Source organism: Opisthorchis viverrini, assembly GCF_000715545.1.
Source record: "Opisthorchis viverrini unplaced genomic scaffold opera_v5_103, whole genome shotgun sequence".
Classification (NCBI taxonomy): Eukaryota; Metazoa; Platyhelminthes; class Trematoda; order Opisthorchiida; family Opisthorchiidae; genus Opisthorchis; species Opisthorchis viverrini.
This window is the reverse complement of record NW_008751758.1, coordinates 326394-340337: the sequence shown is the minus strand read 5'-3', so window position 1 is coordinate 340337 and position 13944 is coordinate 326394. Positions and strand designations below refer to the sequence as shown.

The following is a 13944-nucleotide window of genomic DNA, read 5'->3' as shown; positions in this document are numbered from 1 at the left end:
TTCTTAACAGTTCCCAAATATAATAGATTCCGAATTTGGTCTAGAAGGTTTTGATGCCAGAGTTAGCACATGAGACTCGCGAATCAACGCTGCAATCGCGAGCGAAATCAGAAGAGAGAGACGAAGCACGTGACTACGTTTGTATTGCGTGAAATTGCACAAGTGCGCGGTTTTGTAGTTTTACTTATTCAGACAAAAAACGATTATGCAATTGACGAAATACGTAATGCTATAGTGGAAGCAAAATAAAGTTATAAAACGCCGCACAACTTTCAACTGGCAAGTTGTTAACAAAGCCAATATATCTATGTAGTCCGTGATATAGTCCACGGGGAATATAGCCTATGGGTATTATTATTTCGTTCCTACCGGCAGTCTTATGTTTTCACTTTACGTGAATGTCAGACGAATTTCATCGTGCTGTTGGCCAGAACCGGATTACTATAGCAACACATAAACGTGGGTGTTAACCATACGTTGGAATAGAAGCAGAGTTTCTTGTGGTTGACACACGGTGCATTAGTGAAGACGTTAGCAATCACGCCTCACGACGCCTTTCAGGGCGTTTGCTTGCGTTTGATCCAGTGTCATCGTTAGCCGCCTCATACTCAGCAGCAGCAAACTAATCCTGTATCCTTCGCTGTTATTACACGACCCTTATTCCTCGGAGTCATTTTAGGTATTCTGCGTGGTCCACACTATGAAGCATCGCCATCCTGATGATGGTCGTCGCCTGTTGGTTTGCCACATTTTCCGTATCAACCCACCACGACTGGTGTTCTGTCATTATTGCGACGTACTTACTGCCACTAGCTCTCACTGGAGAGACCCGATGAATTCATCGAGCCATGAAGTTCTTATCACCGATAGAGAGCCAGGCTCTATGGAGTGTAATGGCCCCGTTTCATTCTCTTTCCTCGGTTGGTATAGCTTACAGGCCACAATAAAATCCATTAAGTCACCTCTCATCCCTCGCCACCATGCCCTCCATCGCCAAAAGTCTTATAATTTGGTGCAGCCTGCATGTGCCATCTCGTAGATTTTGACGACCAACTTCCATCTCAAGTCAGAAGGTATGATATCGGCACGGCGTACGGAGCAACGGCGTTCAAGAGTAGTGTGCAGGCTTCTTTTGACATTAGCATGAAGCCCCTAGAATGTCTCTAGTTTCCTGTATACTTCACAGTTCCTATTACATCACCATCCAACAAAACGTCCGAAATATGGGATCCGGTTACTGTGGTCAAAGCGACTCTCCGGCATCTTGTTCAAGGCTATTAATATCGATCATTTACCTCTTGGCTTTGTCTCTATCCTCTTCTCATTTTCAGCTGATTGCCGATTTGTGACGTCATACTCTTGTGATCGAAGGCATGCATGTCGGTCCTCACCCAGTCGGGTTGACAAAGTGGTTGCCGCCGTGAAACCATTTTCCCAGTAAATTTGCCCCGTTCATTCGGGGCACAGCCGACTGATAAACATTCTTTAACACTGACTGATAATTTTCTACAGATAGTTTAAACGGGATCAAACTATTCCATGACTCTATCCTTCTGCTCAGGAACCGCACTCATGCCTTGTCAACAGCTTTTTCTCCGGCAAGAGACATCTTCCCGACTTCAGGTAACATGAAGGTGATCTGCTGCTCTAGCATCTTCAAAAACCCTTGACACGTTTGAATGCCCAGTGCACTGCGCTTAGCCGTTCAAACTCTTTCTTATAGCGCAGTAAGTCGCACAATGCAGCAGCATCTCACTCAATGCGTAAAAAATGGATGGGTCACAACATCGTGGTTAAGTTGCAACTACATTTGTTGCTAGTTCGTATGGGCGGATGACTATCTGGAAGACAGTTTGTTGCCTTATGTGTCGTGCTTACAAGGGAACAAAATAGGGTTCAGGCTGCCATAGCGGATAGTTGTGAGAAGGGTGCACTGCCCTTCATTCAGAGGTTGGGGAGAGTAGTGTGCATCATACATTTCGTGGTGCGTAGTTAAAGTTTCCAGCTCATTCCGGCTGTTGTGTGACTCAAAGGCAAGTTAATAGTTTAGAAAGTAAACTAACATATCACCGGAGGGAAAACATGCGGTGTGCGGTCGTGTCAAACGTTTGCAAGATGTGGTGCTTTCAGTTTTGCGCAGTTCTGGTCTAGGTAAAAGGATATAAGCTATGCAGATGGACTAGCTCCAGGGACGCTGTATCACTGGCATAAAATAGGCTGGAAGCTCCGGAAGGAAGCTAGATCACTTTTCCCCTTTTGCACATGGACTGCGAGATCCATCCTAATAGAAGTAAGACCAAACAGCATTACCTTATTTGGACCGAATGTGTGAGGACTTGAGAGGCGCATTGGGCGTATTGGCTGGTGGGAAGTGCCCCTTTGTGCGTTGAGGGATTGGTTGTTCAGTAACTAGTAACCATCACGCGCTGAAAAGACGAGGACAAGAGTGGTGACATAACAGCTATTTCTTTCTTTCTCGGATGTGGGTCGGAAAATGTCTTTCCCGGTGGAAACGAACCAGCAAGTCTTAGATCTCTCGGCTATGTACTATCGCTATTGTTGCGTGAATGAGGATGTAAGACTGGATGAACATGCTTCAACCCAGACGGTGAGATAGGTAAAGCACAACTTGCCTGACAGGCTGTGAATAAGTCAGGGAAGGGGGACATATGGAGCAAAGTCTAACGTGCCAGATGTGCTTGATGTTGTGACACTTTAATTATGACCGGGTACTGAAGATCACGGAAGCGTTGATCTACAAACGCAAAAGACGGCGTCGATGATCTATCCGAGAATGGAGCGGCAGTTAGCAAGTCAGCTGCTTAAACAAACAAACAAGCTGAGCGACAAGGATAAGCCTTGCCTGTGAAGCTTGGGCAAAGTTGTCCACGCCGTGTAATAATCCATGAGTTTGTGGATTGTTGGAACCATGGGATGTCCCCCAGTTAGGTGAAAGGAATGTTGCTTCTATTAAGCCACGGAGTATCGGTTTCGAGAACTGGAAAGAACCCTTGTCAGGACCTGTGAGTTAATACTTGACCAGCGAATAGTCACGCGTTTTTTCAGTGGTATACACCGATACACTGGTAGACTCTCAATTCGGATGTTCGCTAATTTTTCCATGGCTGCTCTTGGTAACACGCTGACTGATCACGTCAAAATGTTTTTCGTGACAGACCCTATGTCTATGTTCTCAGGCCTTGCGAGCCTCACAAAGGGGTAAAGGCGACTGTTTTATCACAGAAATAATATACTTTGCGATAACCAAATTTAGGCTCGACAGGTAGAACTCGTGTTAAAGATGACAAGCGTGCACGCCATATTTTTAGTACCGGTGCCCATCTTTGCGTTTAACCCCCGCGACTTAAAAAGTGGTCTACTTGTTGCTCCCTAGTTTGCTTGTGAATTACACTCAAGAAAAACAAATTATTCAGCAGTTTACAAACGTGTACCTTGCACTTGTCCACGTTTTTTAAACCCACGCGTTGTGCCTCAGAATATTCAAATTTCTGGGGCTTAAGGGCGTGTCCAACCTTACACGTTTGAAGCTTTAAACGTGATCCGTCGGCTGGTTTTCTATAATGAGAACAGTGAGAAAACACCACATTCACCTTGGAAAGGTTGAATGAGAATTAGCCTCGAATTCTGTTGTGCAGACTCAACCACAAAGCAAAACATTCTGATGGCCAATGCTTTATGGGTGTACCACTTCTTCGTGGATTCAACAGTTTTTACGTTCATCTATCAGCAAACTGGCTTTCCGCCTAGGTTTTTAAGCAAAAACGATTGCCTTGTGAACAGGTTTTTACCCGTTCTTACGTGGTACTTTGTAGCCTATATTTCGAAAGTCAGTGTCATCTAACTTTTGCTTTGACGCTCATTCAGTGCATATTTCAACTGTACATCAGCGAGCCAGATTCCGCTCCCTCGACGCACAATGCATTTTTCTGCAAAACCCCTGTGAGTGAAATAAAATCTTTACCGTCAAGGTGTTGCACTTTTTGGCATAGCAGCTCAGCCCGTGATTCACCCTCATCTGCCGTCACTTTTTGCGATTTGCTTTAATCGATCTCTCTTCAAAATTATTGGCGCACATTCGGCTTTGAACTTTGGGTACCACTGCCTCGGAAGTGGCTCCACAATCGTTCGTTCGGAAATTTGTGGGGGTATTGTTTTTATCCTTCACGGCATTCGCGAAGGCCTTGAGTCAATACATGAAGGATAACTTTGTGGTATTTATGCGTTCTTCCAGTAATCAAAGCACAAACGCTGATTTGTGTTACGAATAAGTGTACTACAAATGCAGCAGGCGGCCTTCAAGACCAACGAAAAGTCGGGGAATTCGGAGCATCTAATAAGACAAGCGTATTTACTAATAAAAAGTACGCGAAGCCCCAGCTGTCCATTGCGGTTTTGTCTACGGAGGAAAAAGAAGCTGTAGTGGACAACGCTAGCAAATACCAGTTCAAAGTAGTTAAATCAAGTGAGTAAAAATAGGCGAGACGATACAGCTCACAGTTCGTTGGTACAGTTAGTTATTACCACCACAATAAATCCAAACCGATCTCCTTCCTATAATCTTCCTTAATATATTCCTAGATACTTTATATCCCATCGTAGTCTGAAAGGTACATCACCGCTCGTTAATTCACTGACAGCGTAACTCGACACAGCAAGAAGGGAACACGCCTCTCACGAAGTACAGAATTTGTACTGTTGTGTATGCTTCTATATTTCTTTTCTTTCATTAAAACAAAAGTTATTCGGTATGAAGAGAAGAGGATTAATCTGAGATTTAGTGAAAGGTAGAAAGTGGTACAATTTGAGTAATGATAAGTTACAAAGAAAGTACTAATGTACAATGGTCAGAAGGATCACCATAAACCAACTGGCAGTCACCTCTTATTTTCTTGAACACAACCACACATTGTCAAAGTTTCTGTACGATCGGCTTCCGGTTAATCAACGGCACCTGCAAGACCCTTCTGAAATATGGAACGCCCTCATGAGATGTGCGTCAGTTTGGGGCGGATTAATTGGGCAAGATGCTTACCACTAAGGATATACACAACTACCGCCGGAAGAATCGACAGAGTATTTAGAGTAGGTGCCGCATTGTTGGGCTTTAATGTAGCATGCCTTCGGTCCGAGCAAAACTTTGAGAGACCCGATGTATCCTCGTGTGCCAATCACAGGAAGGTCACTATATCCACATAGGCTTCTGCCGATGTCATCAAATAGCGTTGCCCCGATGCTTTCCAGATGTGGTGAATGTAAACGGAACGCATGCAACAAACCGGTTTGGGAAGGTTTCTTAAAGCACCTAATATTCGGCAGGTAGATATTCGCTTTACACCTTCTTGATAACGGACGGCATGGGAACCGGGCGTCCGGTTACGTATGCATTCGTAGGGAGCGAGCAGTATGCTCCCATGTGTAAACTTCTGTTTATTCAAAGAAATTGTGGGCAAAACTTATAACGTTAAGACCTTGTAACGGAGAAGTTAGCGGTGCAAATGCTTGCAGCAAGAGTCATGTTCGACTGTGACGTTATGCTTTGCTACTTTCATGTCCGCAAAGCCATCAGGAAGCGCGGATGTATCATTTAATAACCATATATTTTGGTCACAGACACGTTCTGCGAATAGCCGGCACATATTTCACCGCGTGGCTCACATGGACAACGCTGTGCAGTGGGCTTTTGTTTATCGTATTACAAGCACACAGATTCCGGCAAGACCTGCAGCTTCTGCGCAGCACTAATCCTGGATTTCTTGCCTAGCTTACGGCCCTCTGGTTGTACATCACCCGAAAATGGGCCTTACACGCACAGTCCGTACTGGTTCATTTCGGTAATGTGACTAACAACCAATTGGAGAATACAAACGGCCGCCTAAAAAACCGGGCGCACAACTCCGAGACGTTGGATAATGCAATTCAAAAGGTGTCCCGGCACGCCGATTGGCTCATGCGGGAGTTCGAGATGCGTAAGTCGTACCACTGTCACAGGCGGCAAATCCTGGAGAGTTATGCCTACGTTCTAAACGTGGTCTGTCGAATGACGACATATGCATCCCTTCTCGTTTAAAGGCACTTGGATCCGCGACCGCCGCGGCTGTCGTATGAGTGTTAGAACAAACAAGGTGTGGTCGAGCTACGTTAACTAACGTATAGTTCGTAGTGCAAACACCCAGATGCTCCAAGACTGTCCACATCTGTGCTGGAGAATGCACACGCCCTTTCTACTAGGCGATGTGGCTTCCATGCATAGACTGGTTCTTTGCATTTCGAGATCAGTCCGTTCCAAGCAGTATGAACCATGCATCAGTGAGTTTGTCTTAACTTGCTTCCGAAACCACCAACGATGGCTGTCGGCTAACAACCTACCGGAAAAAGGTGTGCCTCTTACATTCGTTCCCAAACCACCGCTGACAGCTTTCGAAGGCCTTCGTAAACAACTGAACCGATTGGTTGATAAGCTTTAGAGGCTGTAACCCAGGAGGGCCACAGCCACCTTTAGGCGATTGATTGTTCAGAGAAAAATTCTGCTGCGTCGAGTCTCAAAGTCTGCAACCGATGAGTTGCCGTTGGTGTTTGAGGATACTGCACCTCAAGCCAGATTGCTGTCTAGGAACGATGACTTGGGCTTTTGTGTGCTCTGTGACCGACCGACTACTACCAGTGATCGCTGGTGTGCAACGAATCGCGTGCCATATCACGCCGACTGTTGTGAAGATGAACCTCGCCCGCTATGTGGTTGTGCCATTTAGGTTTGTCCAAAAGGTAAGTCCGTATGAAAATAAATTACTTGTGGTTCTTAGGACCGGGCCCATCCAAAAACGAAGAGGTGTGCTTGCTACCCGGTCCGCAAAGAGGGCGTCTTATTATGTTGACCTGGACCAAAGCACAGAGTCCCAGCACAGTGTCCCGGAAGTCTGTGTGCGTCCGTTTTTTCGGGTCTAGAGAGCAACTACTCGACATCCGTGAGTAAACGTCTGACAACTTTGACTAACGCTGTAGAGCGCCAGCTAGATGAAAGAGACGAAGATGACTTGTGTGACCCATCGGCTCAAAAACGTTTGTCTGTTAATGAGGCTCTATGCATTTCGTGTAGGTCTCGTATTTCTTGATAGGTGCAGTAAATAGACATGCGACACGACCGCTGAAGATGGCCTTCCGCCTGTCGGGCCAATCCGCCGTTCATCCTCGGGTGTTTGTAAATGCCCCCTCCACACCCCACTAGCTCGATTACTCGTCTATCCACGCTTCTTTCTCACACTCAGGCTCTACCTCACCCAACAAACTAAGTGTTGGAGATCTCAACCGTCCTGAGATTGCCTGGTCTCAATAACACTCTCCTGTGCGCTTTTCGCTCCTTCTTGCCCAACTTAGAGTTGAAGGCTGGTCCCAGCTTGTAAGGCAACCAACACGCGGTGCCCACACCCTGGACATTGCTCTTGTCAACGGCTACCTGTGTCCTACCGCGGCAGTTAGTCCGAAGATTCTTTAAAGCGACCATTGTATCGTCACTTGCATCTGGACGAGTACTCTACCTTCTCCTACTCTTCCCGCCTTAATCTCTTTCATCCTATCCCCGGGGATTCTTGAGGCCTTTGCAATCTCATTGCGTCATAAGACCTGGGACGAGTTCGTTCTCTCTGGTGACACGCAAAGCGCGGTCGACATCTTTTAAGGCAGCCTACCACCATCGTCATATCTAGCTGCTCCCACACGAGCTTCCTATGCTTCTCGTTACCATCCAGCCACACGATTACCCGCTATACGCCATAAACTTAGGAAGTATCGTCGGCTCTTCTTTGAGTTCCATGATCTCTCCCTCCTTACTGTAATCAACAAACTTATGACGTGATAATACCACGGCCAAACTCGCCCTTGATAAACGCGTGGAATCAACCGACGTAGACCGTTTTCTACAGCCTAAGATCCTGGGATACCTCTTTCACCGGCGTTGCTTCTCAAACTCATCCGCAGTTTCAAATTTTGTGGCTGCTGATGGGGAGCCTCTGTCTGACCCTGCTGACATTGTGGAATCCCTAATCTCTTACTTCGCTAGCTGCTATGTTTCCTCCGAATCGACTTTATCTACTCATTGCTTCCCACCTGGTTACGAAGTGAACACATCTGCTGACGAGACAAGCCCCAATCTCTGCACACACTCAGTTACTCTGTCTGACGTAACTGCGTCTCTCGCCCGCCTTAGAGATTCCAGTTTCCCAGGCACTGACGGCATCCCCTCGCTTATCTTAAAAGCTGGTGGCCCGTACGTCCCCACCCTCATCCTTAATCTCTTCAATATCCCCCTTATCACTGGCACAGTCCCTAGTAAGTGAAAGCACTCCACCGTTGTTCCGCACTATAAGTCGGGTCCACGAACTGCTCTAGCCAGCTATCGTGGCATTCACCAGACCTGCTTACTCGTTCGTACTCTTGAGCGATTTATCAAAGTCCCTGTGGTGAACTACCTGCACACCACCAGAACACTTAACTTTCGGCAGTATGGTTTTATGGCACGGCGGTCAACCAACGCATGCCAGGTTGACTTCTTTAATCATATTTTATCCGCCTACCATACCGGACTGTGTATTATTCTTATCTATCTGGATATTCGCAAGCCTTCGACCAAGTTCCTATGGTGCACTCCTCAACAAACTACGATCTACGGGGATTGGTGGCCTACCACTGCGATGGTTCATTTCCTAACTCACAGGAAGAACTCAGGCCACCAAAATCGGGGATCTCTCCTCCTCAGCCTTCCCATTACCAGCAGAGCTATTCAGGGTAGTGTGCTTGGTAATCTACTGTTCTTACTGTACATTGATAACGTCACCGATTCGATCACCCATGGATCCCCATTTCTGTTTGCTGATGACATTAAGATAGCTTACACGTTTAAGGCCAATGACTCTGTCTCTACTATTGCTAACAGTCAGTCCTACCTGAATCCTTTATCACTCTGGTCCTCAAAATCTTGCCTTTCTTTCGCTGTTCCAAAATGCCAAGTCCTGTCACATCGATTCCGAATTCCTCCTGGTACGCTTACTCTTCATTGGCCCACGATTCCTACTCTTCCAGAAGTGAGAGACCTAGGCCTTAGGTTTTTCTGTTCATAAAGCTTCAACCAACATGCTAGATACTGAGTGGCTAATACTCGTAAGCTCTGCGCTTTCATTCGCCAATCCCTCCATAATAAATCATGTTTAATTGCCATCTTTAAACAATTTATAAGCTCCGTTCTTGAATTCAGCCCTGAATTCGCCTCACAGTATTCGAAGGCGTGCCAGACTTCTGTGGAGAATGTGCAGTGATGGTTTACTAAATCCCTGTTTCTGGTGTCATCTTCACTACTGTATGGTCTTCGCTGCTTGTCACTTGGGCTGGATCTATCATGGCTAAGGCGCATCAAGTTGAATCTAGGCCTTCCACATCGCCTAACCTATTGGTGGGCTTACATAGCTGACTGCTGCCCTGAATTTTCTTCCTGTACTCCCTATAATATCCGTAACTCTAGATGTTTACTCCCATTGTCGACATGTCGAACTGTCTTTAGACAACACTTTTTCCTTTGCCTGTATTCCAAACTATGGAACAAGCTCCCCTCCCATATGCGTATTATCTCACCTCACGTAGGCTTTCGAAAGGCAACCACCCACCCAAGTGTTCTTTTTTATAACTTACCACTTAATATATCACTCATGCAGACGTCCACTTCCTGCGGCTACATCTCCCGCTCCCTGAAGCGTAGTTGATTTGCAGAATGTCCAGCGCCTGCCATCGTAACTGTTGTCAAGCCACTCTCCACTGACCTGCTCGTATTTCCTTCCGGGCCTTTTGTACACAGGCAAATAGTTCCTAGTTCTTCAAGCCTGATCCCATTTCTGAGTAACTCCGTCGGCTCTGTATAATGTCTGGTCCTGTGCTTTGACTGGATTTAACTAACCTCAGCCAAACTGAAGCCTAAGTTCCTCGCTGTTCTAAACCATTCTAAAACCCCAGAACAGTGCAGTGCACGCATATCAAATGGTTGGTCTGAAGATGCCCTATGAAAGAAATAATTGTTTCGCTCCACAGCCCACTCATTCACACACATATATAACATTGATGCGCCTCTACTTGACAAGGTGGTTTACATCAACGCTTCGTCTTTGTTTAGCCATAGTACACAGGCTCTGAACATCTCCATTCTACTCCCATAGCCCAAAAGGTAATTGATGTTTCATTTCCCTCCGCGACTTGCCTCTTCCGTGGCTGCTTGCTGCTTTTTTGTCCGAAATGCCTGCGCTCTTTTACTGGCATGGCTTCCCACCCCCGTCCGGATAAAAATATCTGGTAGCTAGAGTTATTTATCAATGCACAAACCGCAATTATGACTGCTTGGTGGCTTTTCACCCAGCAGATCTGGTAGCATGGACGAGGGATGTAAACCTGGCGTTGTGGACGGGTGTGCCCTGCAGGGAGAGCCACCCTGTTACGTTGCACCATGGTGCGTTCGTAAACTCGCCACCCCTCCCCCAGTAGCACGGGTGTATCGTTCATCGCCGGTGGTTCTGAGCCCCACCTTTAATTCAGAAAAACCAAAGAAGAGTAGCGTTGCTGTTTGTTTGTAGATAGATTGGATTTGTTCCGGATGTCACTTGTCTTGCAACACCAAGAAATGCAAGCGAATGACAGTTGTCCTTCCGTTTGTTCCAAAAAATATGTATGAAAAACATGCATGGGGCAGCTTGAGGGTACTGTGTGGGGCTCACGACTAAAGTCGAAGTGCAGGGAGTTGCCACCTTGGTCTTAGTTGGGTCACCCCACCCCAAGTCTGCTTCATCATTTAAACATAGCACACACGTTCTTCCCTCTCGTCATCTAGAGCAATCATATGCACAAAATGCTATTAACTTATCATTTCCTGACTACAGGCATCACAGCTAGCACTTTTGCTATGCATCACTCGTTTTCCTGAGTTGACAGCAGTGACTCGGCGACCGGTGATCCTTAATCTTACCTTCTTGTTAGGTTGACGTAGATTTCAGTTAAGCTACGATTCTTACCACTCATCTAAGGAGCTGTTGCTTGTCTTGTTTTTACTTAGCTACTGTCACTGCTTACATTAATCCCTCTTTGTGCACAATAGGGACAATATATCATGATGATTTGATAAACCAAAAACTACCGCCCTTTCACCACTAGTTCAACAGATAGCCTCTTTGCTAGCTACCTCGACGACAACGTTCTCACCTCCCTAAAACTTGGCACCTACCCTGGCCCAACTAGTACTTGGTTTCTGGATCAGCAAACGGCTGATGTGATGACATTAAGATAGCTTACACGTTTAAGGCCAATGACTCTGTCTCTACTATTGCTAACAGTCAGTCCTACCTGAATCTCACTCTGGTAGCTTACACGTTTAAGGCCAATGACTCTGTCTCTACTATTGCTAACAGTCAGTCCTACCTGAATCCTTTATCACTCTGGTCCTCAAAATCTTGCCTTTCTTTCGCTGTTCCAAAATGCCAAGTCCTGTCACATCGATTCCGAATTCCTCCTGGTACGCTTACTCTTCATTGGCCCACGATTCCTACTCTTCCAGAAGTGAGAGACCTAGGCCTTAGGTTTTTCTGTTCATAAAGCTTCAACCAACATGCTAGATACTGAGTGGCTAATACTCGTAAGCTCTGCGCTTTCATTCGCCAATCCCTCCATAATAAATCATGTTTAATTGCCATCTTTAAACAATTTATAAGCTCCGTTCTTGAATTCAGCCCTGAATTCGCCTCACAGTATTCGAAGGCGTGCCAGACTTCTGTGGAGAATGTGCAGTGATGGTTTACTAAATCCCTGTTTCTGGTGTCATCTTCACTACTGTATGGTCTTCGCTGCTTGTCACTTGGGCTGGATCTATCATGGCTAAGGCGCATCAAGTTGAATCTAGGCCTTCCACATCGCCTAACCTATTGGTGGGCTTACATAGCTGACTGCTGCCCTGAATTTTCTTCCTGTACTCCCTATAATATCCGTAACTCTAGATGTTTACTCCCATTGTCGACATGTCGAACTGTCTTTAGACAACACTTTTTCCTTTGCCTGTATTCCAAACTATGGAACAAGCTCCCCTCCCATATGCGTATTATCTCACCTCACGTAGGCTTTCGAAAGGCAACCACCCACCCAAGTGTTCTTTTTTATAACTTACCACTTAATATATCACTCATGCAGACGTCCACTTCCTGCGGCTACATCTCCCGCTCCCTGAAGCGTAGTTGATTTGCAGAATGTCCAGCGCCTGCCATCGTAACTGTTGTCAAGCCACTCTCCACTGACCTGCTCGTATTTCCTTCCGGGCCTTTTGTACACAGGCAAATAGTTCCTAGTTCTTCAAGCCTGATCCCATTTCTGAGTAACTCCGTCGGCTCTGTATAATGTCTGGTCCTGTGCTTTGACTGGATTTAACTAACCTCAGCCAAACTGAAGCCTAAGTTCCTCGCTGTTCTAAACCATTCTAAAACCCCAGAACAGTGCAGTGCACGCATATCAAATGGTTGGTCTGAAGATGCCCTATGAAAGAAATAATTGTTTCGCTCCACAGCCCACTCATTCACACACATATATAACATTGATGCGCCTCTACTTGACAAGGTGGTTTACATCAACGCTTCGTCTTTGTTTAGCCATAGTACACAGGCTCTGAACATCTCCATTCTACTCCCATAGCCCAAAAGGTAATTGATGTTTCATTTCCCTCCGCGACTTGCCTCTTCCGTGGCTGCTTGCTGCTTTTTTGTCCGAAATGCCTGCGCTCTTTTACTGGCATGGCTTCCCACCCCCGTCCGGATAAAAATATCTGGTAGCTAGAGTTATTTATCAATGCACAAACCGCAATTATGACTGCTTGGTGGCTTTTCACCCAGCAGATCTGGTAGCATGGACGAGGGATGTAAACCTGGCGTTGTGGACGGGTGTGCCCTGCAGGGAGAGCCACCCTGTTACGTTGCACCATGGTGCGTTCGTAAACTCGCCACCCCTCCCCCAGTAGCACGGGTGTATCGTTCATCGCCGGTGGTTCTGAGCCCCACCTTTAATTCAGAAAAACCAAAAAAGAGTAGCGTTGCTGTTTGTTTGTAGATAGATTGGATTTGTTCCGGATGTCACTTGTCTTGCAACACCAAGAAATGCAAGCGAATGACAGTTGTCCTTCCGTTTGTTCTAAAAAATATGTATGAAAAACATGCATGGGGCAGCTTGAGGGTACTGTGTGGGGCTCACGACTAAAGTCGAAGTGCAGGGAGTTGCCACCTTGGTCTTAGTTGGGTCACCCCACCCCAAGTCTGCTTCATCATTTAAACATAGCACACACGTTCTTCCCTCTCGTCATCTAGAGCAATCATATGCACAAAATGCTATTAACTTATCATTTCCTGACTACAGGCATCACAGCTAGCACTTTTGCTATGCATCACTCGTTTTCCTGAGTTGACAGCAGTGACTCGGCGACCGGTGATCCTTAATCTTACCTTCTTGTTAGGTTGACGTAGATTTCAGTTAAGCTACGATTCTTACCACTCATCTAAGGAGCTGTTGCTTGTCTTGTTTTTACTTAGCTACTGTCACTGCTTACATTAATCCCTCTTTGTGCACAATAGGGACAATATATCATGATGATTTGATAAACCAAAAACTACCGCCCTTTCACGACTAGTTCAACAGATAGCCTCTTTGCTAGCTACCTCGACGACAACGTTCTCACCTCCCTAAAACTTGGCACCTACCCTGGCCCAACTAGTACTTGGTTTCTGGATCAGCAAACGTATCCTCTTTTCCTGGGTCCGTTTGGCTTGCTGTTAACCCCTTTTAGATTTTTTCCCCTTGACAACGTTGTATTTTGTGCCTCCTGACACTAGCCACCCGCTACTGCTTTCACTCTATTTCTTTCACGTC

The 13944-nt window shown here is 46.1% G+C and overlaps 1 protein-coding gene across 1 annotated transcript in view; it reads right to left on the bottom strand.

Moving 5' to 3' along the window:
* Positions 1-12221, bottom strand: part of T265_05429 (hypothetical protein) — a gene marked incomplete at both ends in the record, with an annotated part of 73453 nt that extends 61232 nt beyond the window's left edge. The window contains one exon of the mRNA XM_009170436.1: positions 12203-12221. Within this exon, the coding sequence (XP_009168700.1) occupies positions 12203-12221 (19 nt within the window). The remainder of the gene's footprint in view (positions 1-12202) is intronic.
* Between the last annotated feature and the right edge of the window lie 1723 nt (positions 12222-13944).